Consider the following 26431-nt stretch of genomic DNA (forward strand, 5'->3'; position numbering starts at 1 on the left):
TCCCCGGGCTCCAACTCCGTCCTCTCCAAGGTTTACGGTGTCGAGATCCGAAATCAAGGGTCTCTGCTCCGAGGACGGGAGGAGGCCCTTGTGCTCTTCTATTTGTCCACTCCAGCACCCGAGGGACCGGCGTGTAAAGATGTTTGTCAAAGTGTATGCCTAACAGCTTTCGCGATTCATCAGAGGACCAGTGGCCCATCATTGCAACGGATCCCTGCGTCATTGACGATTTATGCGCTGACACCGAGAGCGCAGGGCCGCCCGTGACATTTATCATTCTCAGTTGCGCAATTCAAGCATGCAGGAGAGCATTGCAGCCTCACTTTCTCCCCTGACTGTTCCGGTCCGAGGTTCGGAATGCTACATACTCGACTAAAAACCTTCCAGAACAATTCAAGCGTTGGTCGGTGCAGTGAGCCTCAAGCAACCCTCCCTTACTCGCCTGACTTGCAGTTGGAGCTGGAGTCATGCCAATATCAAGGTCGCCCGCCAGCCAGGGCTGTCCTTTCCGCACCTTGTAATCATCCAAGAGCGGCCAAGATAAGCTGAACAATGCTGATGAGCGACGGGATCCAGCTTGCATCATACAGGATTCTGCGAAGCCTCGGCAAACGTGGTCCATACTGGTCAATTGTGAGCACTACAAGATGTAATGGTCTGATGCTTGAATTACGAATTAATGTTGTTTGCTAGAAAGTTTCGACGCGTTGGTTCTCTCGTCAATGACTGAATATTCGCCGGGCCGCAACGGTGAGTAACACACGTTCCTGATTCGGCATCGACTTGATGCGGGCGCAAGGTCAAGTCGCGAAAAAGTCTCGCCAATCCGGCTTTTGAATCATCTTCATATTATCGTCCTACAAGGCCGTGTTCAAACAGCTGCACTCCATTTCAGAAAGCTTTCCGCTATCTGCCAAGCCCCTCGTAGTGTGGCTCCGACAAAAAGCTTGTTGGGCGCGGCACCCACACGGATACCATAGAGTGTCAATTCCCGTGTTTCGAACCGATGCCGCCGGCAAATGTGACCCACCATTGGATGTAGGTGTGTTGTGCTTTGCCACATGGGCGTGCGATGCGAGTGGTTCGCGCGTCGTTGGCCGGGACCGAGTTTCTCAGCTTGCGAGTGGAGGTGCAATGATTCGTTCCGCAATAAAAATCACTCCGGCACCGGATTAAATAGCATGCGAGGCTTACTCGGTGATTATATTCTTCTCCGGAATGTCAATGTTTATGTTGCCCTGGCTGTCGGCAAACGGCCTGTTGGTTTCGACCGACAGAGCTTCCGAAGGGACTGCTTGGAAAGGGGGGGGGGTTGTATTCAGCTCGAGTCCGGCAACAATGAGGGCATCGGCGTGAATTCCGGCAAAATCGGTCTTTCCCCCTGTGAAGGGTTCCACGTTCCTATCACCGATGCGAGTCGACTCTAGAGGCCGCATAAGCCATGCGTGCAGTCGAGGCCCGAAGATGTTTTGCAGCAGATGGAGCCGCTCGAGCAGAAGCACGCCTGACCCAGGTCCCCTCTCTGTTGCTTCTCATCGCCGGCGGCGATTGCGTTCCATACGGCCGTGATCAGATTCACGGGCGATGTCGGGTTCGGCCGCGCTCTGCCCGGGGCTGCTAGCTCTGCGGCGACGGGGACCTGTGGGTGTCCAATAAACACCATGGGGTGTTGTTCCGGATCGACTGGTGCGGCCCAGGTGGTTGCAGCCAGAATGGCGACGGGCAACGATGATATGGTTGCGGCTTTCATGTTGTATTGTGTTTTGGAACTGTGGATTACAAGAGATCGTTGTGGACTTGTCGGCTACTTGTGAGTTCCTGGATGCGCCAGATGACGGACGGCAGAGGGGTTGCTTTTGAAGGATTTGAAGACACCGAGAGAGTGCAGAAATGTTCTCTTAAGGTGTTGGCTGATATGTTTCGTAATATGACGATAGGGACCGGGCCGAGTCGAATCTCCGTGCCAGACGCTGTCTTCTTGCCAAACAGGCTTGGGCCAAGATGGGAGGAGAGACTAGGAGACGCGCCGGTGGCTTAGTTGAGTCGCACCATAAAGGAGCGGGGCTGGCTTTCAAAGGGCACACCAAAGAGTAAAACCGGGGGGTAGGGAGGAGGTCTGAAAAGCCGGAGGACTAATGCTCACAACAAAGGACAAGAGAGCGTTGAACGACCAGCGTAAGTGGTCTTTTTATTAATGTTTCTGAAAGAGAGAGGGTACGGGAGCGGATGCTTGGCTATGTACGGATACGGATGACAGAAAAGCCGAACCCCCTGGCGAACGACTCTTCTACTCGATTTATCCCCGGGGTTGCATTGGCCTCGATATTCCGCGGTCCTCGACCCGGGAACTCACTCTTTCCGAGGCAGTGTTTGCTTGGCCTAGCCCCGATATTTACTACGTCGTACCCGAGGCGGCGGTGCAGACTTGAGCAGTGCAAAGCATCTGATGCAACCGCAGCAACGGCAGTCAGTGGAGGGGCTGGAAACGAGAGGCGAGCAAGCGGTGCTGGGCCGACGTTCGTGTGACGATGGACCGCTCCTCTGTGGGGGGAGGGAGCGGGAAGAGGCTTGGGGGGGCCGGGTGCTCGCTCGAGATGCAAATGCAATTTCGGCGTCGTCCCGGTACAAGTATTGGGGAATCATGCATGATTTTGTGCTTAACCGCTGTACGGAGTGTTGGCGCTACGCTAGCCGGACGGTAAGCTGGCTAGTTGGTTCGCTTGCGATGCCGTTTCCCCCCTTATCCCGGCACAATATTTGTCAGGGGTTAGTTAGGCTTTGTTTTCCGGGGGGGTGGAAAATTACCTCAGTCGGCCGGAACGTGTGACTGACCACGTACCTGTATCTGTACATAGTATGTAAGTGTTGGTCGAGTCAGTTGGTTGTGGCGGGCTGGCGGGCATTGCCCCGTATTGTACAATGTATGTATTTCTAGAACTGCCTTTTGTCGACTTTTTCCGGGACTATTGGAGAAGGATCACACGGAGAGACATTGTAAAGACGAAGCCGACTCTGCGTAGAAAAAAAAGAAAGAAAAAAAAAAAGGTCCGCCCTCCTACGCATCGTGAGGCGGACAGGAGTGATGGCACAAAACGAGCTTCAAGCAATGTCCCCCCTCTCTCCCCACTCCACGTCCCTAGACCCCGAAGGTAGACCCCGAAGGTAGACCCCGATGGGTGGATCATCTGTCTCACAAGACCAGCTCAAGACGTGCAACGACTCCGAACGGTCTGAGCTTGGGGCGGGTGATGGATCGACCCGGTCGATGAAGAGAGGAGGAAGAAGGGGTGTGACATGTGTGTGTGTGTGTGTGTGGGTTTAGTTCACGCATTGTGGTTGTTTTGCCAGAGTTATGGCGTGTTTTGCAGATGATGTGTGTGGTTTTTTCTTCTTCTTCTGTCTTAACCTCTTTATTCCCGGATCGACGTGGAGGGGGGCGAGTGTTCTTCTTGGCGATCCTGCGCCTGTGCGACCTCAAGAGGGACTGCCTTGTACGAGTGAGTACCTTGGTTAATGATCTACCTTCCTCCACCTCTCCCAGGGCTGTCTGCCGACGCGGGCGCGATGATACACATGTCGTTGAGCTTCCGCGACCTTCATCTCATGTGTAATTACACCCATCGACACAAGTGGCGGTTGGGAGGGGGAGTGATGGGCCAGGACAAGACGGACGACGTTCGGTTGACGCACTTTGACATGAGTGGATAGCCCATCCATCAACGTGCAAGTTCGCGCGGATTCGGACGAAGTCCTCCTCCTCCTCCTGCCCCTTCCCCCTCTTTTTTGTTCTGGCAAGGCGGATTAAGTTTGCGTCTTGGGGATGGGCTCTATGGTTTGACACCGGCGAATTAGACGGCGTGGCTATTGCAGAAGGGGGGGATTTGCTTGCTTCTTCCGAGTCTAGTCAGGAACCCCTCTTGATGGGAGGAGGGCAACGAACGGCGGCAGACTGCAGTTGGTTCCTCCACCCCGCCCCCCCTTTGGGTGGTCTAGATCGTGGTGGCCGTTGAGAGCTAGGCACTAGTAGATGCGACGACGGCGGTGATGGAGGTGTCATCGAAGGACAGGTCAGGCACGGCGAGGGGTAGATGCTAGGCAACCTACCTAGTGTCTTTAGCCGTCTTTGAGTTCCGTGGCGGCGGTCACGTTGGAATAAAAAAAGTTTGAGAAGGGAGAGGGAGGATCATGGACTTTGACCAACAAGTCTTGGACGGGGGGAAAGCTTCTGTAATTCAGACGAGGCCCGGGGTTGGCTTCGTGTGAAACAGGAAAGCACAACAAAAAAAAAACGTCTTTAGCAGCCTCTCACGACATCTCTGCTTTTTTGTTTTTTTTTTTCTTTTTTTTTTTCTTTTTCTTCTTGTTCGTCAGCGACATTAGTGACAGCGGCATGACTAGTGTGTAGCTTGCCGTCCTATCCGTCTGAAGCTCCCACATGAGACTTCCACGACTATGTAGTGGTTTAATCTGAGATGCTTTTGAATAGCGCATAGGATGACAAGAGGTCGAGCTACCGGTGTTGCGTTGCGTTGCATCCGAGAGAGGGAGAGAGTAGTAGGGAGAGAGGGAGAGAGAGAGATCAAGTGAGGTGAGAGCTGCCTGCCAGTCGTCACCGCATGGTACCAACAGATGGTGACAGCTGACTGACTAAGCTCCCAAAACCCGCCCAGGTCCGGATCGGAGTTAAGCGGGAAACGGCCTGGAAGCTGCGGGAACTTCCACCAGCTTCTCTCAGGCCACTCACATGACCAGAAAAAGCTTTAGCTAAGCTAAGCTGCTGCTGCTGCGTCAGCCAACGGCAGCAAAGCGGCTGAGGCGAAAATCCGCCCCCCCTCCCCTTCCGAACTCCCGTGAAAGAGTGACAAACGTCATTCGTCATCTGCGTCTTCCGTGGCTTGTCTTTTTTCTTCAAGAAAGGTCCCGACTTCGACGCGCACATACAAAACTGCATATCCCGAGACGAACAACAGCAACACGCTTCCCTTTACTTCTGCATCGAGACAACAGCGTTTAAAACACACACACACGATGTCACTTAGCATCGCCCTCCGTCAAGGGCCTGCGCGCCTGGCGCAGCGCCTCCCCCAGCTCTCCGGGCCCTCAACCTCCGTCTTCCGCACGACGGCCACCCGGGCCTTCCACCAGGCCTCGCCCAAGGCCCGGCCCTCCAGCCTCGCCAAGACGACCTCCTTCGCCGCTCGCAATGCCTTCCGCGGATCCTCGCGGGCGTACAACTCGGGCGCCTACGCGGCCCAGCAGCCGAACCCGATGCGCAAGCTCCTGGTCACCGGCGCCATCTTTGGCGGCTCCCTGGTGGCCATCAACCTCGTCTTTAACCGCGAGACGCGCGACGACGGCGGCATGCCCACCTACGAGCGCGAGTACCTCAACGACACCTTCCTCCACACCGGCCTCGGCGTCGGCATCATCGCCCTCAGCGCCCGCCAGATGATCCAGTCCGGCTTCGTCTACCGCCTGATGGTTACCAACCCCTGGGTTGTCGGCCTCGGCGGCCTCGCCCTCAGCTTCGCCACCATGTACGGCACCCGGGCCATCTCTCCTGACAAGTACGTTGGAAACCTTCTTTCCCTGGCTAATGCCACGATTATGACTACGGAACATGACGCTGACGTGCGAATAGCTACATCCCCAAGTATGCCATGTGGGCCGCCTTCAACGCCACCCAGGCCGCCATGATCGCCCCCCTCCTGACCATGGTGCCCGGCGCCCTCCTCGCCCGCGCCGGCCTCTACACGGTCGCCATGATGGGCAGTCTGTCCGTCGTGGGCGCCACCGCCAAGCAGGACAAGTACCTCTACATCGGCGGGCCCCTCCTCGCCGGCCTCGGCGTCGTCCTCGCCTCGAGCCTGGCGCCCATGCTCCTGCCCGTCACCGCCGTCCGCACCCTCGCGCTGACGGAGAGCATCTCGCTGTACGGCGGCCTCGCCGTCTTTGGCGGCTTCACCCTCTACGACGTCCAGAAGATCCTGTACCACGCCCGGCTCGCCGAGCGCGGCCTCATGCCCAAGGACCCCGTCAACGAGAGCATCGCCCTCGAGCTCGACTTCATCAACATCTTTGTCCGCATGGTCCAGATCCTGATGATGCAGCAGAACCGCAGGAAGTAGAGGGCAGTTTGCGTTTTGGAGGGATTGTAGCGGCGAAGGAATGAATAATCATGGTTCGATCGGTGGGAGACACGGTACGTTATTACACCCACGGTGGGTTGGGTCGAACGCAAGAGGCGAAGAAGAAACACCCCTCTTAGTACTTCAAAAGACGCCCACGGGCTAGAAGTTGTTTTTATTTTGTACAATACCTCAATCAGTAAAAAAACATTCCAAATTTTTCTCATAACATCAGCCCCGTCGACCGCATTGGTCGTTGAAGGATAGGATCCTCATGTTCTTAGTGTGTCACTTGCTTCTGATGAAATTTGCAAATCTGACGCAAGCCAATCACAATCACAAGGATACACCATTCATTAGCCTAGATTCATCTCCACGATACGCCCACAATTCAGTCGCATGCAATGTACCACACGAGCCAAAGAGGTATGAAAATGTGAAATTCAAAAGCGGTTGAGCGCTATTCATCGCTTCGGGGACGGCACCCCTATAATCCATAATAGAAAGGGAACCCGGCTCCGCCCCATCCCGAAAGCATCCGTACATCACGATTTCCCAGAGTTGAAAAAGAAAAACCCGTTATCGTTACAGTCGACTCCCGCCCTGTCCCTCTCTTGCTTGTCCACCGACATCGCCGCCGCTGCCACCGTCGTTCTTCCCCTCATCTCTATCACCGTGATTGTATTCATGGTCATCGTGACCCCGGGCCAGTCAGCCCTGCAGAGGCGGGAAGGTGCGCAGGAAATGGCTCGGGCACTCGTATCCGCTCGGGTTCTTGTTCAGGTACAGCTGGTGGTACTGCTCGGCGTCCCACCACTGGCCGGCAGGGATGATCTGGGTGACGATTTTCCCCTTGTACCATTTCTCGTTGGCGAGGCGGGTGACTTCGCGGGCGACGCGCTCCTGCTCCTCGTCGTGGAAGAAGATGGCACTGCGGTACTGCGGCCCCGTGTCGGGCCCCTGGCGGTTGGCGGTGGTGGGGTCGTGCATGCGGTAGAAGAACTCGAGGAGCTGGCGGTAGCTGACGTCCTTGGGGCGGAAAACGATCTGCAAGGCCTCGGCGTGGCCGGTGTCGCCGCCGCAGACGGCACGGTAGGTCGGGTTGGAGAGGTCGCCGCCGATGTAGCCGACGCGGGCGTCGACGAGGCCCTTGCCCTGGAAGTGCTTGCGGTAGAGATGCTCGACGCCCCAGAAGCAGCCGGCGGCAATGGTGGCCTTTTGGGCGTCCTCGGGGATAGTGGGGCCCGCGCCGGCGGCGGAGGAGGAGGGCGCGGCGGACATTGTAGCTGTGGAGGCGAAGGGACGGGCGAGGCGAGAGATGAAGTTAAGGACCATTGCCTGATGTTGGTGTTGTCGTGGGAAGAGGAGGAGGGAGGTTGTTAAGAGAACGAAAGCGAGGCCGAGGAGGGGCAACTGCTGGAGCCGCCGGTGAGTGGGGGCGGGCGGGCGACTCGGAGCAATCGTGATTTTTGGCGGTATGACGCTTGGATGGTAGGGGAAGGTGTTATTTTCCCCCCTGAATATGGGGCGGGTTTACGGATACACTTTGATTGTTTGTAAGAGGAGTTGTGAAGAGCGGTCGATAACGATGATAAATAACTGAAGAGCATCCACCAGGTATTATACCATTTTAGCGTACTGACTAACCTAACGTAGGTAATGCAGATAGACATATAACCAGGAACCTGCCACCTGCGCCACTTCCTGACTCCAAACATTCGAAAGATTCCAAAGCACCGGAACCCGCGCCACCACCCACATCGGCCTTCGGCAGTCGGGACAACCACACACAACGGGACGGGAGGCGGGAATTGAACAAAATGACAAGTGTTGAAGTCATCACTTGGACCCTCAGGGGGCTCGAGTGGTCGCCCCACCTGGGCAGAAAACGTGGAGTGCATGACAAATCGGCGGCGCGCCAGCTCGGAGATCCTTTTCCCAGCTCGAGTATCCGTAGGTACTGGAATGTATGCCCCTCGGCGGAGCAATTCCGAGCTTCAAGCTCTCTGCCCCGCTTCTTGATGGGGGGACAGTATTAAAGGGCTTGCATGATACTAAACCGCACTGTGTTCTCCCACACATATGGCCAGATAGCTCTGCATGCATGACGATGGTGTCTGCGGCTTGGAGTTTTTGGCCCAACGTAGGGACTCTTGGGGTTTCCCCGCGTTACCAGCGGATCCGCATGATGATCAGTCAGTGCAATGCGGGGTGTAACCTATGGTGTGACTTGTTGCTCATAAGGAGACGGGGGACAACAAGTCGATGGCCGTGATCGTACGGTTCTCAGTCCTATATTATCGCCGTCCGTTCCAAGAGCAACTTGAAACCCAGAGGCAGACATGAACGCGGTTACAGGAGCAACCAGAGCTGCGGCGCAAGCTAGGTCTGTCCATATGTCCGCCTTGCTATGGCATTGAGCTGCCTACCATCGTTGTTGAGGAGGTTGCGCGCATCCCTCGCTGACCTCGTCCCAGCCGCGTTGCCATAGTGACCGGCTCCGCACAGGGAATCGGCCGCGCCATCGCTCTCCGCATCGCCCATGACGGCTACAACGTCTGCGTCAACGACGTCGCCGGAAACGAGGCCGCCGCCCACGCCGTTGCCGACGAGATCCGCCGTCTCGGCCGCCGGTCCGTCGTCGCCACCGCCGATGTCAGGAACCTCAGCGAGGTCCGCGGCATGGTCCAGAAGGCCGTCGACGAGCTGGGCTCCTTGAATACCATGTTGGTCCTTCCCGGCAGACCTTCTACCTTTGCGAGGGGATGGATAGAGCGGAAATGCTGAAACCTAGACAGGATTGCCAACGCCGGCATCGCCCAGGTCAAGCCCCTATTAGAAATCACCGAGGATGACTTTGAAAACATGTTCCGCGTAAACGTCTTTGGTGTCCAACACTGCTATCAGACCGCCGCGAAGCAGATGATTGAGCAGGGCAACTGTAGCCCCGATCATCCGGGGAAGATCATTGGCGTAAGCTCTCAATCTTACATCCCTTCATTTTATCCATTCATCACTCCATCTAGTTATCGTTAGAAAATGACGTTTAACGTCTCCAGTGCTCTTCTATCGTCGGCTTTCGGCCCTTCGCCCTGCTCTCGCACTACTCGGCCTCCAAGTGGGCCGTCCGCGGCCTGACTCAGGCGAGCGCCATGGAGTACGCCGAGCACAACATCACCGTCAACGCCTACGCTCCCGGCATCGTCGGCACCGCCATGTGGGACCTTATCGACGAGAAGATGGGCGAGCGGACGGGCGCCGAGAGGGGCGAGACCTTTAAGAAATCACGCGACCTCATTGCCCAGAAGCGGACGAGCGTGCCCGAAGACGTGGCCAAGCTCGTGAGCTTCCTGGCGGGGCCGGACAGCGACCACGTCACCGGCCAGACGCAGGTTGTGGACGGCGGCATTGTTTTCACGTAGAGAGCGGGTTTTGTCCTGCGGAATTTGCGTAAGCACTGGAACATGCTTCTCAAATTACATAGGAGCATGACGATATTTCGCCACTGGTAAGACCAGATGGATGTAGGCCATCTGTGTCAATATTCTCCATTAATATTGAATGTATTGCATTGCTTCTGGACCCAATATCATTGTAGTATCAAGCCTGACGAGTACCATGATTATGACAGCCATCTTCCAAGTATGAAGGAGACCGAGCTGCGTCTCACTCCTCACAAAGTCATCGGTTGCATCCTTCACCTCGACGTTGGTTTTGTTTCCACATTCTTGGTGTTGAGATTGTATGTGATTCATTCCTGGCTGTGTTGTTGCAGAGCCCTCGTCGACGATAGTGTGGTAGTTCGGTTCTCGCCGTGCCAGGTTGCGGTCGATGAGCGGCAGAAGTGTACCGGCGTGCTCGGGTAGGCGCACCTGAACAAATTCCCTGAGTGTCTTCTGTAACGAATTTTCATCATTGGTTTCTCTGAGTAAAGGCCTGTGGTTCGTTACTTTTGGCGTCAGGGATAACGAATGAGGTACGCGGCTGGGGTTCCAAGAGGCCTAGTTTGGGTGAGAACGACAACTGATAACTCACCTTTTTTAGAAAATTGGTTTTATCCAAAGCTGACACTCTATATCCTTCGCTCTTATCCAGTTCTATTATTCTGATGCTATTCTCAGAAAAACGGCCTTCATAGGTGTCCATATGACGTCGATAGTCCGCATCCCAAGTGAGCTCAACACCAGATTGTCTTGCTGCTCGCCACACAAAATATACTCTCGGATCTGCATCGGCTTCTAGCAGTTGTCTCATACCAATGGCGAATGAGTAAAAACCAGTCTCCAACTTGTTGAAAAGAAAATTTAGCCAAGGGGTGGTCCTCCTTTCCCCACACTGGCCGTTGGGATCAACGCCCAACTCGACGAACACGTCAAGACATAACTCGAATTCGCGAATTCGCCAGCGATCCATTGTGCAAACTCCATCACAGGTTTCCCACAAGAGACGTATTCGAATCCGTGTTTCATGCGCCCAGGCAAGGTTTCGCAAACCCCAGTCAACGAAAGGGATAAAGGTATAGACGCAGCTATGATAGAGAAGTGAGCCTTCCAAAGCAAATGACCTATTCCGATGCCGAGTATTCCTCGTGTCGATTGACTCGGCTTTCTGTCTTCTCTTATACAATATATCTTCCAACTCACCCAAACGGGCCATATGAACGCTTTCCGTGGTATTGAAGACGGGGGAATGTAACAGCAACATGATGAGGTTTACAGTAACACGAAGAGAAGGCCCGGTGTGTAAGCAATTCAATGGGACAAGTCGTGAGTACCGAATAGGACATTTCAAGAATACATCCTCCTTGTCGATAGTATTTTAAAACGCCTTGAATGTTTCCGGCGGTGAATATAAAAGCCAATCCTTGATGGACTGATGCATTGGCATCGCGCTGGATTCACAGGCCAAAGAAGATAAAGAAGATAAAGATCGATTCTCTTTTTGTTGGCCTGGACGCTTTGCTCCAACAATCTCCAGTAAGCCTCTGCTGTGGCCTCGCAAACGGGCTGCAAAGCTTGCATGCCGGAGCTCCAAGTCTTCCCACAACATCGGATGATCGTCGGTTTGATGGTCGTCCATTCTAAGCGTCAAGATATCTTCAAGGAATGAAAAGACCAGAGCAGGCATAGATTCGAACTCTGACGCAAGAAGAAACAAGCAAGAGGCTTCTTTTCGATCCGTCTTGCGTATCGAGCTGAAGATTCTGGAGAAGTAATCTTCCAACTCTTCTGGAACCTGACTGAGTGTCGCCTGCGGCGTCTCAAAAGACCTCTGCTGATATAGGTCCTCATAGATCTCATCCAGAACCAATTTAACCCACAGAAAGACTCCGGATGATTTCTCGACAATCCGAGAACAAAAGAGGCGGCGGTCTCTTTCCGAAAAGGTCTGAAAACGGGGATGCAAGTTCAGCCTTGTAGTGACCATCTGTTGTATGTCTCCTTGGGTTATACTGTGTAGTCTCAATCTTTGTTGTGGCGGGAATTTGTTCATAAAAGCGTTCTCCTCCTGACTGGATACACAAATTTTCAACTTGTCCGGATTGTCATTTCTCCATCTCATCAGTCGTTGCACAAAACTCGTATGTAACTCGTGCGGATCATTCAGTTCATCTAGACCATCCAACATGAGACAGATGTGTGTATGTTGCGCTGGGCCCTTGGGATCGATGCAGTGTTCAAACGCTTCAAGCACATCTTTAGGTGCTATATGAAAATCCGGCATTGGCAGCCATGGAGAGTGCTGACGTGGCTCCCAGTATTTTGGAAATACCTTTGGCAATAGTTAGGGCAATTCGGTTAAGATGCTGCATAGAAGTGACCGGACTACTCCATTGACAGTCCGCTGAATGGCATCTCCGTACTTCCAAATAAAGACGCTGGCCTTGACGAACTTTTCTTCTCCAGCCCAAGAATCAAGCAAAGATGCTGCGTCTCTAGATTCGGCAACGAGTTTCATCAGAGTAGATTTGCCGGACCCCGGCTTTCCAGAAATGTGAAAGATCCCTTTGCCATCTGAAAGCCAAGTTGAGAGAGGTACAAGGAGCTCGGGATGATCAGGTATTTTCGAGCTTTGAATGAGCCAGTTAAACGTGCCTTGAGCTGCGTCAGACAGCTGATCGTATCGCTGCCTCATTTCCGGAACTCGTAGGGCGTCAAGAATCCGTTGTCGGTTGGTCTGCTCTAATATCGAATCGTTAGACCCAAAAAGACCGACGAGGGAAGACAGGTTATCAAGAACGCCCTCTTGATTGGTTGGCGACAAGAGGTTTTTGATATAATGATGCAAAGAATCTACTTGATTCGAGTGAGATGATTGCATGGCGAGGATCTGCTCCAGCTTTTGACCGGTCTCTGACCTGGAATTGAGTTTCTATTAGTATGAGGTCGTAGATGATCTGCAATAGAAAGGGCCGAGCTCATGGCTGCCAGCATTTGCGTGCTGAGGTGTGTTATGCACCGCTGCAGCTTGTTTTGCAGATCTTCAACCTTCCGTCTGTTCCAGACGACTGAAAACGTTGCCCGTAGCGTCTCGCGACGTGACTTTTCACTCCCTTCCCTCTTGGTCGCCTTGCGCAACAGCTTCAGAATTTCTTCGCCCAGGACTTCGCACTCGTCGATGATCTCAGAGAGGCCGTCCTCTGCCTTCGAAGTTGGCCTTGCAGCCCGTTCTAATCCGACCGTGTCGATAAGGTCCTGCATCTTCGTCACAACATTTTCGTCCCGGGCATTATCATCGGTTTTCCCACACTGGTGGAGGTTCTTCGCCGTCATGACGCATTTGCCGGCGAACTCAACGAACGTCAGGATGGCCGAAACGGTTCGGATGATTGTGAATGGGTCTGCCATCGCGGTATGTAGACAAATAACCGTTAGAGTCGAGTGGCAATCGTTGGTTTGACTGGGCTGGCGTGTGGTTGCCTGTAAGATGCTGTGTTCCTGGCAAGAATGAGGGGGTGGGAGGAGTGCTTGGAAACATAGAGACGACGGGGTATCTATGGCAGACGAATAGGAAGAGTGATTTAAAGCCAGGTTCTGACCCCCCATCATAGAAGATGTACGTCTTGTGTCACTGGGGCCTTGATTTGGGCCTGCGGCTGTGCCTCGCAACGGGAGGGAGACAAGTGGTGTAATACCTCATACCTAAGCGCATAGGCGAAGCTAGACATGTAGGATGCATGGATCGGCCTTGTTATCAGTCAAATGGGCTGTTTCTAATCGCTTAGAATTATAACCCATCGTCGACCAATAGCGATCTTGGAGAATGATACAGCGAGAAAATACAAGATGGCTCTCTAGAGCGAATTCAGGGGCATCATTTAGACAACCCATCCAGGACCTCGCCATAAGCCAACGGCCGACATAATGCTCAAGTATTGTATCTAATTTCAAGCTAAGACTATGCCAGCGACTGTTGAGCACTAAATCGGTATATCATACAGTCAGATATCTCAGACGACAGAATTTTGTGGTTACCTCCAGTTGTTCAGAGATTACTTGGGCTTGTACACAGGCCTACCTTCTCCGCTGCTAAAAAGCGGTCGTTCATCATTTAGGCACTTTTCCAGCGGCAACTAGGAAATAGTTACTGTAAAACAGCTTTTGGCTAATTTGCAGAACAGTCATACTCTTGAGACTTAGTAAACACTCCTTCATAGAAGTCTAGACCAATTACTATCAATAATAAAGGACAAAGTGGGGTTATATTTGACACAAATCCCGCGGCGCTAATTCTACATACATCTTACTAGGTCCGCCAGAATTTCTTTCCTCCATTTGAAGAAGATGCTCGCATGTGTATCGTCCTCGACCCTAAGATGGGCACTATTCCCTAGCCGTTTGGCGATTTGTTTCCCATGGTTCAGAGGAACAAATGTATCGTCTTTCCCATACCACAGCTGCACCGGCAAATCAGAACGAATATCTTCTATGTCGAAACCAAACTCCGTACCAACCAGGTGGCCGTCATGACTCACGCCATCGATCCCCTGAGCGTAGTACTGTCGACTCGTTTTGACCATGCGTCCCACGATCTCACTGTCGGCCCAGATCCCGAGCTCTTGCTTCGGGAAAGTAGCCTTGTTCTTCTCCGCTTCCTCTAGTTGCAGTGCAAGCCTCTTTTCATCCGACAGATGAAAGCGGCCTTGCCGGTGGAAAAACCACCCGGCAAGGCGAGGTGCATACCGCCAACCGTATGTGAATCCGACCCAGTGGAACCAGCCCGCTCCGGTCATGCCGATATCTGGCGGGCCGATGCCACATACAATGGATACGCATTTGAGCTTTTCGTCAGGCATTGATGCCGCGCATGCAAGCGCATACGGTCCACCGCCCGACACGCCCTGTTCGGCCGAAGCGTGAGCGATGAACATTCAGTGACAGAGAGGGGATATTGCGCACCAACACGCCGTATTCTTGCAACTCAAGGTGCGCGGCAAGGTGTTCCAGATCCTTTGGGTGATTGAGAAGTGTTCTTTGAGGCTGAAACGTGCTCAACCCAATACCTGGTCGGTCTGTCGCGATGATGCGCGCGCCTACATCTAAGGCTGCCTGGTGAAGGTGCCCAGCCTCAACGCGGGAGCCTGGGAGGCCATGACAGTAGAATATGGGTTTGCCCGTTGATATTCCGAACTGTGCAAAGCCGAGTTTTCGACCATCCGAAAGCGCCAAAGTATCAGAAGTGTCCCTTTCCGGAACTAATTGACTGTCGGAAGAAGTTGGTGCTGAAATCTCCACACCAGTTCCAGGACTACGTCCAAACAGCAAAGACCTAAGGTAAGATATTGACATTATAGCGAGAGCGTGCATGGGGTAGGTGGTCTACTAGTGCGGAACTCTCCACATTTGTATTTGTAGTGATATCGCAGAGTGCTAGTGCTTATGCACTGGAGGTTGAATACTGAGTAGGTATCGAGTAACAGTGCTGATTTGTAAGATTCGGGCTAGACCTCCGAAACTGCCCGGTGGCGTACACTGCCCCCAAGGCAAGATGCTTCATGTAGACGCACGTGAGTTCATAGTACAAGTTCGGAGATATTTGTAATGAGAACGTGGATCTGATCTCGGAAAAGGTGACACAGATGTCGAGCAATTGTCCAGATGATTAGTGACTCCAGCATGTCAAGCTATGATCCGTGATACTTGTGTTGTTAACGCAAACCAGCTAGGATCACAACTGCTCAAATACATGTCAATCTTTTGTGATAATAATCGAAAGCAGCAAATTTGCGCTCATAAAGTTACCCCTCAAGTTTGGAAGAGGGATGGACAATGTATGTTCTATCAACTCTTAGCCGATTGGTCACATGTCGGTACAGATGCCTCAACTCCTTTGACAGTCAGCTACATCGTGCGGCCCAGCATGTAGACTATGAACCATGTCGGAGACTAGTGTATTAACGGGAAGCCTCATAAAGTGTGTCCGATTATAGGTTCAGATTGACGTTGGTGATGGGCAGAAAACACACTCAATCAAGATACATCGGTTAGCTTCACCGCGTTATTCACGCCATTGCGAAGAACATTAGGAATTTTGACCCCTTATGCAAGTGGTAGGCCCGAAACATCGTCAGAATGAATCCAATAGAAGCCAACGATTCGGCCCATAGAGCAGTATCGATAAGGGGAGAGAAAGCATTCAGACGCCCTACAAGATGATGTACATCACAATAAGACGGGGACGAACGCTGAAAGCCGCTAATAGCTGCCTATGTATCTTATACCAATCTTTGTTTACTACATTCTTCATGTTGAGAAATTCGCCCCTGTGCTGTTTTCCGTGACCACATAGAGCCGTACTAGAAATTCTCTAAGCACAGAACTGACTACAATGATCCTAGAACAGTTGGACACACGTCGGGCGGGTAACACGGCTCCGTCGATTTCCCATTTCTGGTACTGCAATACTACCAACAGCCATTTTGGGATGTGCTGTTCTAGTCGCTGGTGACCCCCCGGTCTTGCATCCTGTTCCGGGAAGGTGACATGCTAGCTCAGGAGTAACCCCTGACTTTTGTACTCGTGTTAGGTGCAGCCTCCTTTTACCGGCAGCGGGTGCGCCAGACGTTCACCTCGGAGTGTCCGATGTTGGACAGGCGCAGCGTTTCAACAAACACACGTGGCCAGATGAACAGAAAATCTGCCTTGCCAAGATTTGAAGTGAAACGTGCGATCCTCGACTATATTGCCCGGGGGCCGTCCAACAACCGACTCCACATCGGGCTGTTGGAAGCTATGCCCTCCCAATCAATGTACAGAAACAACAATATTCAAAGGTTTCACTTTCCCTGTGTTCATCTGTTCTGCCGCTATTCTGAATTACCGCTGCCCTTTCTTGCGAGGTCTTCGAAGTGCCAGAAGATGGCCTGCGAAATGCCGCCTACTCACGGCACACTAATCGTGGCAAGTCTAGTGTCATTTACGTTGGTTGGTCGGTTGGAACACCGTTGGTCGCGCACAATGCACCTCCATGCATGCGTCATTACGATAGGCAGACTTCCAGCAAGGATTATGAGTCAATATCTTGAATAAAATTGCGTAGGTAGTAAGATGGCATCTTCAAGGGGGGTCGTCACAACCTGGGGAAGGTGTTTTCACCCGGATGAAACTATCCGGGAACGGGCAAGTCCAAATCCGTACAGAATGAGATTAATGGAACAGAAATCTGCAGCGATCTTTGACCAAGTTGAGCGAGGTCACAAGGGGTCCGCCGGGAAACTCATTACATACATCTAATAGTGACTAAATGACGTTCTCTGAAAAACTGCAGTACCTTGTCCTTGTTATCATGGGTAGCCGGGGCCGGACCTCCTGCATTTCAGCTGCTGTGTCAGGTTATCATGCTGTTTCTCTAGCCGCTCTGCTCACTTTTACAACCAACAGTAAAGTCACGGTAATAGTCACAAATAGAATTCAAAAGGTGTTTATGACTCTATTAAAGAGATGCGAGCGTGGCAACTTTTTTCGTTTCTGATTCATTGCTCATTCTCAAGCTCTCGTTGTCAACAGCGCCACGTTTCCATTTCTCGTCACCATGGATCAGATCGATCTTGATTCTACAGCTCTTGGAGAACTAAATAGTGTCGAGACTCGGACGCTATTCGACACCATCGACAAGCTTTCTATGCTGGGCGTAGGAAGAATCGTCAACCTTCCCCAAATCATTGTTGTTGGAGACCAATCTTCTGGGAAATCCTCCGTGCTCGAGGCCATTTCACATATCCATTTCCCATCTGAAGCAAATGTCTGCACTCGTTTTGCAACAGAGCTCGTTCTCTGCCCGGGCAGTCGTAGACGAGTGACTGCCACCGTGCTGTTCGCCGACATTGGCAAGCCAGCCCATGAGTTGCAGGTCACCGACTTCAAACAAGAAGACATCGACAACATCATCAGCACCGCGAAGCAACAGATGGGTGTTTCAGATACTGGTCGAGACTTCTCTAAAGATGTGCTGCGTCTAGAAGTCGAAGGCCCGGGCTTGTACCCTCTCACCTTGGTCGACCTCCCGGGGATCTTCCACACCGCAGGGAAAAACCAGTCAGAGGCAGGCAAGGAAACTGTCATGGAGCTGATGAGAAGCTACATGAAGAAGAAGAACAGCATTATTCTTGCAATCGTTTCCGCCGGCAATTTGCTTGTCAACCAAGCTGTCCTGGAAGAGGCAAAGAAGTTCGACCCTACCAAGAAGCGCACACTTGGAGTCATCACCAAACCCGACCTTCTACACCCTGGATCAGCGAACGAGCAAAACTACCTTCAAATCATCAGAGGCCGCGAGGAGTGTCACAACCTTTCTCTCGGTTGGCACGTCTTACGCAACAAGGCGGACTACGAGGAAGGGACTGGCACTCGAGATGAAGTTGAGGAACAGTTCCTCAACTCAGGGGCCTGGGCTTCAATTCCCAAAGCAGACAAAGGTGTCGGGGCCCTCCGAAAGAAGCTCAGTCAGATCCTCCTCACGCATTTCAAACAGAATCTGCCCACAGTCACCGATGACATCGAAAACAAGCTGAAGGAACGAGAAGACGAGCTCAAACGATTGGGGCAACCTCGGTCTACTCCAGCAGACATGAGAGCCTACCTCATTGACATCGCAGGCGGGTTCCAAAAGATAGTTCAAGACGGTATCGAGGGCCATTATAAAGATCCCTTCTTTGGCGGGCTCGAGGGGACCCAGCAAAAATTCCGATCTCAGCTGCGGAACTTTAACCGAGCGATCCGGCAAGTCTTGTTGGACCAGGGTGCGAACCAGAGGATAATCCAGTCATTCGGTGACATACGGCGGCAGCACACCATCCCCAAGCACCTTCAGAGTTTTATCAATGCACACCAGTACAACCTTCGTACCCCAGAAGTCATCATCTGGACCGAACTGGCTACTCAGCTTGAGCGACAGGCTGCCGATAACCAGGGTACCGAGTTCCCAGGGTACGCCAATATGGATCTGATGATCCAGCTGTTCCAAAAGCAGTCGGAGCCATGGGGTTACATCGCTGAAAAGCATGTTGGCCACGTCTCAGTCGCAGCCAAGGCTTTTGTGGACCAGATATTTGAGCATGTCATCGGACCATCCAGCAAAAACAACACAACCGACGCCATTCTGTCCACTTGCGTGGATCCTTTCTTTGAAAAAAGAGACGAGACTTTGGCAGAGAAAGTGAAGGAGATCCTGCGGCCGTTCAAGCAAGGCTACGCAATGCCGCTCGACGCCGACTTCCAAGAGGCCATGGAAGCTAGAATGGCCGGGCGCACCGCCGGCCAGGGGGAATGGGTGGACAATACCTCTTTCTCTCTCGGCCGGACCAATGAGCCACAGAGCACCAAAGAGTTTGGGACGGACCGCATAATAGACACGATGCAGACGTTTTACGATGTAAGAATGCCGTCTCCCTAGCTCTCATCAAGGTCCAAGACACTAACATGGGCCCTCTTCTAGATGGCGTTACGGACGTTCACGGAGAACCTGATCAACCTTGTGGTAGAAAGCTGCCTCATCCGTGAACTGCCTTCCATTTTCACACCCAAGGACGTGAACCTCATGAGCGATGAAAGGCTGGCGGAACTTGCTGCAGAGTCCGAGGAGGTTAGCCAACGCCGTGAACAACTCCAGCACCACGTAGCCCTTCTCAGGAAAGGCCTTGAACAATGCCGACGTTACAAGCCTAGAGTTGCCGTGGGTACGGGCCAGGGAGGTCGAGAAGCGCCATACACCCCAAAGCCCCCCTCAAAGGTTTCAACACACAGCGAATCGTCCAGTAATGAAAAGGCCAAGAAGGCAGACGCCTCGCCGAACAACAAGGAGTCGAGCGCCGACCCTCCCGACGGCAAAACCGGGCTATTCGGTAGCATTTACACGCCTCCGACAACCGGTTTGACGTCCAGCATCTTCTCAAACGCCCCCAAGTCGTCAGTGAGACCAGCCTTCTCTTCTTCCGACTTTCTCAGTTTTAAGGTGAACAATCCTACGGTTTCCGCTAATCAACCCGGACAATCTGGGATTTTTGGCTCCCGAGAACCAGCTTCGTCGACAGCTGCAGGAAGCACGGCAACAAGCACGGGCGGGCTTACAGGTGGCCTCGGCTCCGGCTCTCCTTCAGGGACTGCAGTCAAATCGTCCAGCTCGGGCGGAATCTTCGGCAGCCTCGGCTCGACGACTCCTGCCGGCACCAATATCACACCATCAGGTGGTCTCTTTGGCAAACCAGCAAACTTAACTGTGCCGTCTGCATTCTAAACGAGCATCTCAGCAAAGGCTTGAGTTGCGTGTTTGACGTGCACAGCTGTAGGAAGCTGAGGTTGGGTTTGTGTTCGGAGTATTTGAAGGGGGGTGCTGGATTGAAATTGATGCTCGAAATATTATTGTACGATAGGGATTTGTATTTGAAACAGAATGGCCAGTTCCGATTTCCCCACTTTGACCGACGAGCCTTCGTACCTTTCTTCAAGCTATAGCAGGATGGTTATGGCATCAGACCTTCAGGGTATGCCCAGGTGATATGGACGTCATACGGAAGGCCGGGTATAGCGACTGTTTTAATTTATTTCCCTTCTTTCATTTCCCCCACAAAAAAAGGGATTGTTACCTGCTGAGGTAAAAATTAAAGTTTTTGTTGATTAACATAGGGGAGGGTACATCGCCCATCCTAGTCATCTATGTGAGACCCACGAGGCGTTCGTGCGGCGTATGATTCAGCTGCAACTAGGTAACATGGTCACACTCTACAAGCCCACCCGGAAATTTGGGTAAATTGAGCATGACTGCTTCCCTAGACCCTGCTGTCATTAACAAGCTATTTATTGTGGGCCTTGGAACTCTGGCATTGAGCCTGTTTGGATACAGCTCTTAGTAACTCTAAAAGGATTCCCGGAGGCAGTTACTGTTACAAAACGGCTGAGTGGAACCTCATACACGGTAGGCACTAGGTTGAAATTGGCTTCAAAGGATGATAATAATGCTATACTAGCAAAAGTCGTAGCACAATCGGTTCTTGTTTTATAGTCTTAAAAACGCCAAGCTTTAGTAAGTCGAATGCGCTTCCGTTGTAGGCTCTAGCTGAAAGTTGGAACTAATAATCAGGCTCTTACTCATACTGGAAACAAAGAATACCGACCAAGGTCACCAGAAGAGCCTCTTTCACATAGGATAGGATGGTCCTGAAATAAGATTGAATTTTGGCTGACTCTCCTACGGTCTCCTATGATTCCTTCATATCTTTTTGGTCTAGAGTTCCTTGATAGCGATTGACGGAAAGGATGTATGCGCACGTATTCGTGTCCCTGTCTTGGCTTCTATGCGGACAAGACACTTTAAGGTCTAGCCAACGAATGTTCAGCAGCTAGCACAGAAACACAATGGTAAGGGCCAGCGAATGTCCTACCACGCAATTTAAACAGACAAGGGAAAAGTGCGATATAGCACAAGTGTTGAAAATCTTCTTCTCATTACTAACTACGGATTATTGGAAAAGGCATCGAGACAACTGACTGCCGCATGGGTATAGTACTGTGCCTCCTCGATGTTTTATCCTGGTGTTGTGGAAATCCGATTCGTGCCGGACCCCATCATTCAACCACAACAGACGGTGGCCTCCCTGGCAGCAGAAGTGGGCTCGTCGAAAAGGGTCTCCCATTGGAAGATGAAGGCGCCGATGTAAGAGCCGATGAAGATACAGATGATCATGTAACCATTGTAGTACATGGCGAGCCTGTGGACCGACAGAATCAGCACTGTCTCATAGGTAGTGGCAGAAGCAGCAGACAAAGACTTACAGCATAACAAAATAGGCGACAGCGAACTGGCAGACGTGGATGAAGGCGCGGACGGCCTGCTGGAGGATAGTGGGGCGGAAGCGCGGGACGGCGTTGGAGCTGACGGTGGCAGCGGAGGCTGAGGGACCCTTGCCGTGGTCGTCGGCACTGACGGATCTCGGAGAGTTGGCGCCGGCGTCTGCGTAGCGGGCCTTGTGGGTACGGATTAGGTATCGGTCGTACTCCTTGACGGCGCGGCGGAGGAATTCGAGGAGCATCACGAGAAGGATGACGCCAATGAGGGAGCCGGCGAACATGCCGTTGGAGGTGATCTTCCAGGAGCTGCTGATGAAGCAACTAAAAAAGCAAGCATGTTAGTGCATAGTCCATGCCGAGCGTGTGATGATGCTGCTTACGATCCGACGGTGTTGTAGTTCCAAAGCATCTACGGAGAAGGCGTTAGTTTATGATTTTGCGGTTTTAGTTGGAAGACGCATAAAGCCCCCGTCTTGGCTTCGTATTGGGAGCCGAATACTCACAGAGATCTTGCAACCGCTGCCTCCCATGGACATGGCAGGCTTGCTGCTTGTGGCTGCGGGCATGTTCATGGTGCCGGTGGCAGCCATGACGGCCGTGGTAGTGGCCATCGTCATGCCGCCGTGATCCATCCTGGGGTAAGTAGACTGCCGAACTTGAAATGTAAAGAGGAATATGTTCAGATGCAGTGATACCGTAGTATTTCAGACGGGCTTCTTGGAACAGGGACTGGCGAAGTCGTCCGAGCTGCAGGGAATGGGCCGCTTGTTTTGGTCAGGGAGCGAAGCTGGAGAAGGAAGAAGGAAACAAAGTTTCTGAGTCGGGGAAAAGAGTTATATAGGTACCTGCCCAAGTAGGTAGGCAGACCTTTTTAGAAAATCAAGGTATGCCCCCAGGGTAGTGGGAGAGACGTTCTTTCCTCGTTGCTGCGATGGATAGAAAGCCACGGGGACCCACTTTGAGCTAGATTTCCACGGTAAGGAGTGAGGAGATACGGGGCAGGTTCCTTCCCGAAAGGCAAGCAAGGGTCCAAGAAGGTAGGTGGTGTAAGATTCGGCAGCACTTTTGTCTTTCTTGCCTCTCTGTTTCTTCTTTCTGTTGTATCTAAGTGGTGGGGATGGCCAGTGCAGGTAGGTAGATGCATAGAAGTGGATATGTCGATGGCTGTCAGACGAGGAACTCCACTCGACGAGATCTCTACCGTAGGTAATAGTCAATGCACGCATCCAGGACGAGCGATGCTGGGGGGAGCAATGGAAGATAAATCCAGGCTACTGCACATTAGAGTGGGTTCGCCATGATTATACTTTGATCTAACACGGGTTTCTGTGTAGCAAATGCTCTCTTATTCTCTCAAACCAGCAGTGGTATCGTAACCTGCCAATATTTAAGACGGCGCATATACGTACCAACAGTACTTGGTCAAGGAAGAAGGTATGCGAGCGGAAGCGGAAGGCGGGGTGTACATTACCACGGTACCTACACAACTACCTAGCTGCCTAGGTATGGGTATCTACCTACCTAGGTGGGTAAGAAGGAAAGAAAATAAGACGACACGCCACAAAAAGACGGTTCGTTCCTGCCGCCAAGGAGATACTATCACTTCCTGCCTGCCTCTGCCTCACGCAACCTGCGTGTGTTTGAGCAAGTTTACCAGGCCAACCGTCCAATTGCAGCCCTCAAATGATAGGATCCCTCACCGGCTCCTCCTTGCTCTCTCCACCCCACGTCGGACTTCTGCACGACAGAACCAGACGATTCCCACAACTTCCCAGCTTCAACCTGCAGCAGCGACTTGATCCGTACCCGCGTCTTGCTGAGACATCCAACTCAGAAACCAGAAGCACAAGGTGTGGCACGAGGCAATGCACGCCTCGTCTTCTCGGGAGATGTCGCCACCAAAGATAGCACCGCATGAGTTGATGAACCGACCTTCCCGTCCTAGGCATCGGGCTTTGTTCACCATGGAGCTGATTGTAACGAAGAAGAAAGTCGATCTGCCTGCCTATCAGCTGCCGCCTCAGCACATGCCTTGTGCCCCCCACCTGCCGTCTTGTTTGGCCCTGTACAACAACCAGCATGCGGAACACCGTCAGGGATACTGTAGACAACGCGGTGCCTGCCCACTTGCACATCTTCCCATGTCATTCTACGGCGTGGGATGGGATGGATGGATTCTGGTCCATTAGCAGAGAAGTGTGGATCGTGTGAACCACGGGAACTAATACTCAACTAAGGGTCCAACGTGCCATTCCGTCGTAGTTGCCGCAAGCAAGCGATGAAGAGCCCCAATCGCCTTGGCCGTCCATTGGGGGGAAGGGGACGAAACGAGGGTTCCGCCGCCCCGGCGCAGTGCGTCTGCATGTGCAATTTATAACCTGCGCCGGCCGGCGGTGTTGCGTTACATTGCAGCTCGCCTCGCCCCTCCAAATTACACTATACTATATCGTACGGATACTCTCTGCAACCCGTTGGGTGGATGCCTCATCGCTGGGTACCAGTGGCCACCATCCCGCCGTTGCACGATGACTTAGCGCCTATCCCGATCGATCCCGTCTTGATTCACCAAATGCACTACATCGTTGACCGCTGCATCTATCCGGTATTCTGTACCAAGGAAAGAGCACCGGTGGAAAGATCAGAGATCGGCGCTCTGTGCCAAGAGGATAGATACGAAGCTCGACAGGGAAACCTGCTGCATCCCCAAGCCTAGCATTTAGGTGGCAATCTCGTCGACACGCTGGTTCCTGACTCTCACCCACACCCACGCCCTCTTGCAAACGGCGACAGAGCTGTATATTATTCATCCCGCCGACGATCGCTCGGCTCGCGCCGACAAGAGGCCCCGTTGCCGGATTGGGGCCTCCCTGCCTGTCTCTATCCGGGACGAATGCCGACTCGGATCCTGGCGGAAGTTTTGGCGACGAAGCATCCGTCGGATATCACACGATTAAAATGAATAATCCGACTATTTTGTGCTCATCTCAATATTCCATATTTCTCTTACAAGTATCCAGGTGCCAATTCCACCCCCAAACGCTGCACTATCGTCCCACAGATGACCAACTACAGCAGTCCGTCTATCTCAAATCCCATTTTACAGTTCAGCCTTGGTCTTGTCCTCCGTGCCGGAGGACTGCAGCGCGTACAGCTCTCTAGGTTGCCCGGCCGCGTCGCAGCTAGCAAACTTCCACCATCCCCAGTGCCACGCACCCGCGATGTTGATCAGACCCCACTTGATCGGCGCCGGCATTGGCGGCCAGTTAGACCACAACCCGTCCTCGGCCGTCCGGTCCAGGTTCAGCAAAAAGAATGGCACGACGTCCGCCGTGCCCGCCTTGGTGACGGTGCTCTTGCCCCACGTCTTGAACGTCAGGCTTGCGTTCGCCGCCTCCGGTGTCCCCTCCTTCGGCGCCTTCGGGTGTGCCGCCAGACCGGCGATGGTGCTGATCTCGCTGTGGAAGTGGTTCTCGAACGGCTCCTGGAACCCCTTCATGATTTCGAGCAGCTTGGCGCCGGAGAAGTCGGACGGCGAGGACAGCGACGTCAGGTACTTGTTGAACTCGGCGAGGCCGCCCAGGAATGACTCTGTAAGCCGCATGTCAGTGGGGATTGTCTCCTCTTGGGGGTCTTATGGAAAATATTAGGTACGTACCGTGCTCCTTGTGCGTCTCCGCAAATACATTCTTGTCGTCCAAGAGGTTCTCGATCTTGGTGAAGAGGGACTCCTCTTCGTCATCGTGGTGGGACTTGACGAACTTGTACCAAGTCTGGGAGTACCCGATGAAGTCGGCCTTGTCGGCCTCTTGGATGTAAGGCGCCTGCTGGTAGATGGAGTTATAACCGCGCAAGATGGAATTGTGTAGCAAAGCCATGTGAGTAGAGCCTAGCGTGAAGAGATCGGTCTGTCCGAATAGCCAGTCAGTCGGAGCATCTACGAGCGGGGGGGAAAGAGAGCCGCAACTGGCATGCACATGCACGTGAGTCGGGGGCGGCAAATGACCAACCAACCTTTTTCGTCTCGTACTGCGGCGTCGTAATGAGCTTCATGGGCCCGTCGGCCCAGGGCCTCGTCGTCTGCGGCGTGGTAGTCATCATGAAGGGCGCTCTGGAGACCAGCAAGCTCATGAGGATGCTTGGGATCACAAGCAAGAGATATCCGGCCATTTTGAGAGGACGACAGCTGGGGCCAGGCTGGAACGGGAGCGAATGGCAAGACTGATATGACGGGTTTGTCGGGAGAGAGGAGGGAGGGAGAACAAAAAGTCGTACGACTGACTGGCTCTGGCTGACGTCTTTCGGCTGGCGGCCAGAGCCATGATCGCGCAGCGGTGTTAGCGGGAGCTCCCAGGTGAAACCGCGCCAGAGCTCCCCCCCCCCCCCCCCCAGCAATCCCCCCGACACGGGCCAATAATGACGCGCCTTTTAATAACCAAGCCAATGTTTCTGCGTCGCCCCCGCCATGCCGACGGACAGTTTGGACTCGAAGAGCTGCATGGGCATTGGACAAAGCTTCCCACCCTCCCGATCCAAAAGTGTGAGTTGTCGTGCTTTTGTACAGTAGTGTAGTAACTGTATATCAGCACACCACACCCGCCGACTGGGTCCCCTTGATTAAAGCAATTGTAATATAGCCCCCCCCCTTTCTTTTCTCTTTTCCTGTTCTTCCACGAAGACGGACGGTCGGCCTCGGTCCATGCATAGCCGGCCAGGGACCGGCCCGAAACGGTCGGTGATTCCGGGAGGTCCATCGTCCTCCGGCACGGCGATCTCGGCGGGTTGTAAGCTGTCGGCAAGAAGTGGCAGTCATAGGCCAAGGCGAGTAAGTCAACGAGAAAACGGCAGATTTATGGTTTGTTTCGGGGGGGGGTTCTTTCTTCTTCTTTTTATTTACCTGACGATTCAGTTTCTCTGCGTCGTCTTCTGCCTATCCACGGTTAATTAATCAAGCAAGATAACGCTTGCTGGCCATGTAGCAGGGGACTCACGGCAAAGAAAGTCGACGCCGATTATGGAGAGGGA

At 52.9% G+C, this 26431-nt stretch overlaps 9 protein-coding genes across 9 annotated transcripts; 3 read left to right on the plus strand and 6 right to left on the minus strand.

Annotated features, from left to right (window-relative positions):
• Window positions 1–1190: 1190 nt before the first annotated feature.
• GLRG_00841 (uncharacterized protein) lies at window positions 1191–1750 on the minus strand (the record flags this gene model as incomplete). The annotated part of the gene is made up of 2 exons (XM_008091526.1): window positions 1191–1423; window positions 1510–1750. The coding sequence occupies 2 exons, from the start codon at window positions 1748–1750 to the stop codon at window positions 1191–1193; spliced, it is 474 nt and encodes a 157-aa protein (XP_008089717.1).
• Window positions 1751–5028: 3278 nt separating this feature from the next.
• GLRG_00842 (bax Inhibitor family protein) lies at window positions 5029–6128 on the plus strand (the record flags this gene model as incomplete). Its single annotated transcript, XM_008091527.1, has 2 exons — window positions 5029–5567; window positions 5642–6128. 2 exons carry the CDS (start codon window positions 5029–5031, stop codon window positions 6126–6128), a joined length of 1026 nt encoding a protein of 341 aa, XP_008089718.1.
• Window positions 6129–6839: 711 nt separating this feature from the next.
• GLRG_00843 (peptide methionine sulfoxide reductase) lies at window positions 6840–7463 on the minus strand (the record flags this gene model as incomplete). The annotated part of the gene is made up of 1 exon (XM_008091528.1): window positions 6840–7463. One exon carries the CDS (start codon window positions 7461–7463, stop codon window positions 6840–6842), a length of 624 nt encoding a protein of 207 aa, XP_008089719.1.
• Window positions 7464–8470: 1007 nt separating this feature from the next.
• Window positions 8471–9550, plus strand: GLRG_00844 (acetoin reductase; the record flags this gene model as incomplete). The annotated part of the gene is made up of 4 exons (XM_008091529.1): window positions 8471–8514; window positions 8606–8854; window positions 8927–9101; window positions 9188–9550. 4 exons carry the CDS (start codon window positions 8471–8473, stop codon window positions 9548–9550), a joined length of 831 nt encoding a protein of 276 aa, XP_008089720.1.
• A 1396-nt stretch (window positions 9551–10946) lies between these two features.
• Window positions 10947–12976, minus strand: GLRG_00845 (uncharacterized protein; the record flags this gene model as incomplete). The annotated part of the gene is made up of 3 exons (XM_008091530.1): window positions 10947–11900; window positions 11958–12486; window positions 12588–12976. The coding sequence occupies 3 exons, from the start codon at window positions 12974–12976 to the stop codon at window positions 10947–10949; spliced, it is 1872 nt and encodes a 623-aa protein (XP_008089721.1).
• An 884-nt stretch (window positions 12977–13860) lies between these two features.
• On the minus strand, window positions 13861–14499 carry GLRG_00846 (alpha/beta hydrolase; the record flags this gene model as incomplete). Its single annotated transcript, XM_008091531.1, has 1 exon — window positions 13861–14499. The coding sequence occupies one exon, from the start codon at window positions 14497–14499 to the stop codon at window positions 13861–13863; it is 639 nt and encodes a 212-aa protein (XP_008089722.1).
• A 2660-nt stretch (window positions 14500–17159) lies between these two features.
• On the plus strand, window positions 17160–19859 carry GLRG_00847 (dynamin family protein; the record flags this gene model as incomplete). Its single annotated transcript, XM_008091532.1, has 2 exons — window positions 17160–18998; window positions 19062–19859. The coding sequence occupies 2 exons, from the start codon at window positions 17160–17162 to the stop codon at window positions 19857–19859; spliced, it is 2637 nt and encodes an 878-aa protein (XP_008089723.1).
• Window positions 19860–21191: 1332 nt separating this feature from the next.
• Window positions 21192–21999, minus strand: GLRG_00848 (ctr copper transporter; the record flags this gene model as incomplete). Its single annotated transcript, XM_008091533.1, has 4 exons — window positions 21192–21330; window positions 21395–21730; window positions 21790–21818; window positions 21913–21999. 4 exons carry the CDS (start codon window positions 21997–21999, stop codon window positions 21192–21194), a joined length of 591 nt encoding a protein of 196 aa, XP_008089724.1.
• A 2507-nt stretch (window positions 22000–24506) lies between these two features.
• Window positions 24507–25576, minus strand: GLRG_00849 (uncharacterized protein; the record flags this gene model as incomplete). The annotated part of the gene is made up of 3 exons (XM_008091534.1): window positions 24507–24997; window positions 25065–25314; window positions 25421–25576. The coding sequence occupies 3 exons, from the start codon at window positions 25574–25576 to the stop codon at window positions 24507–24509; spliced, it is 897 nt and encodes a 298-aa protein (XP_008089725.1).
• Between the last annotated feature and the right edge of the window lie 855 nt (window positions 25577–26431).

The sequence above is a fragment of the Colletotrichum graminicola genome, assembly GCF_000149035.1.
Source record: "Colletotrichum graminicola M1.001 genomic scaffold supercont1.2, whole genome shotgun sequence".
Lineage (NCBI taxonomy): Eukaryota > Fungi > Ascomycota > Sordariomycetes > Glomerellales > Glomerellaceae > Colletotrichum > Colletotrichum graminicola.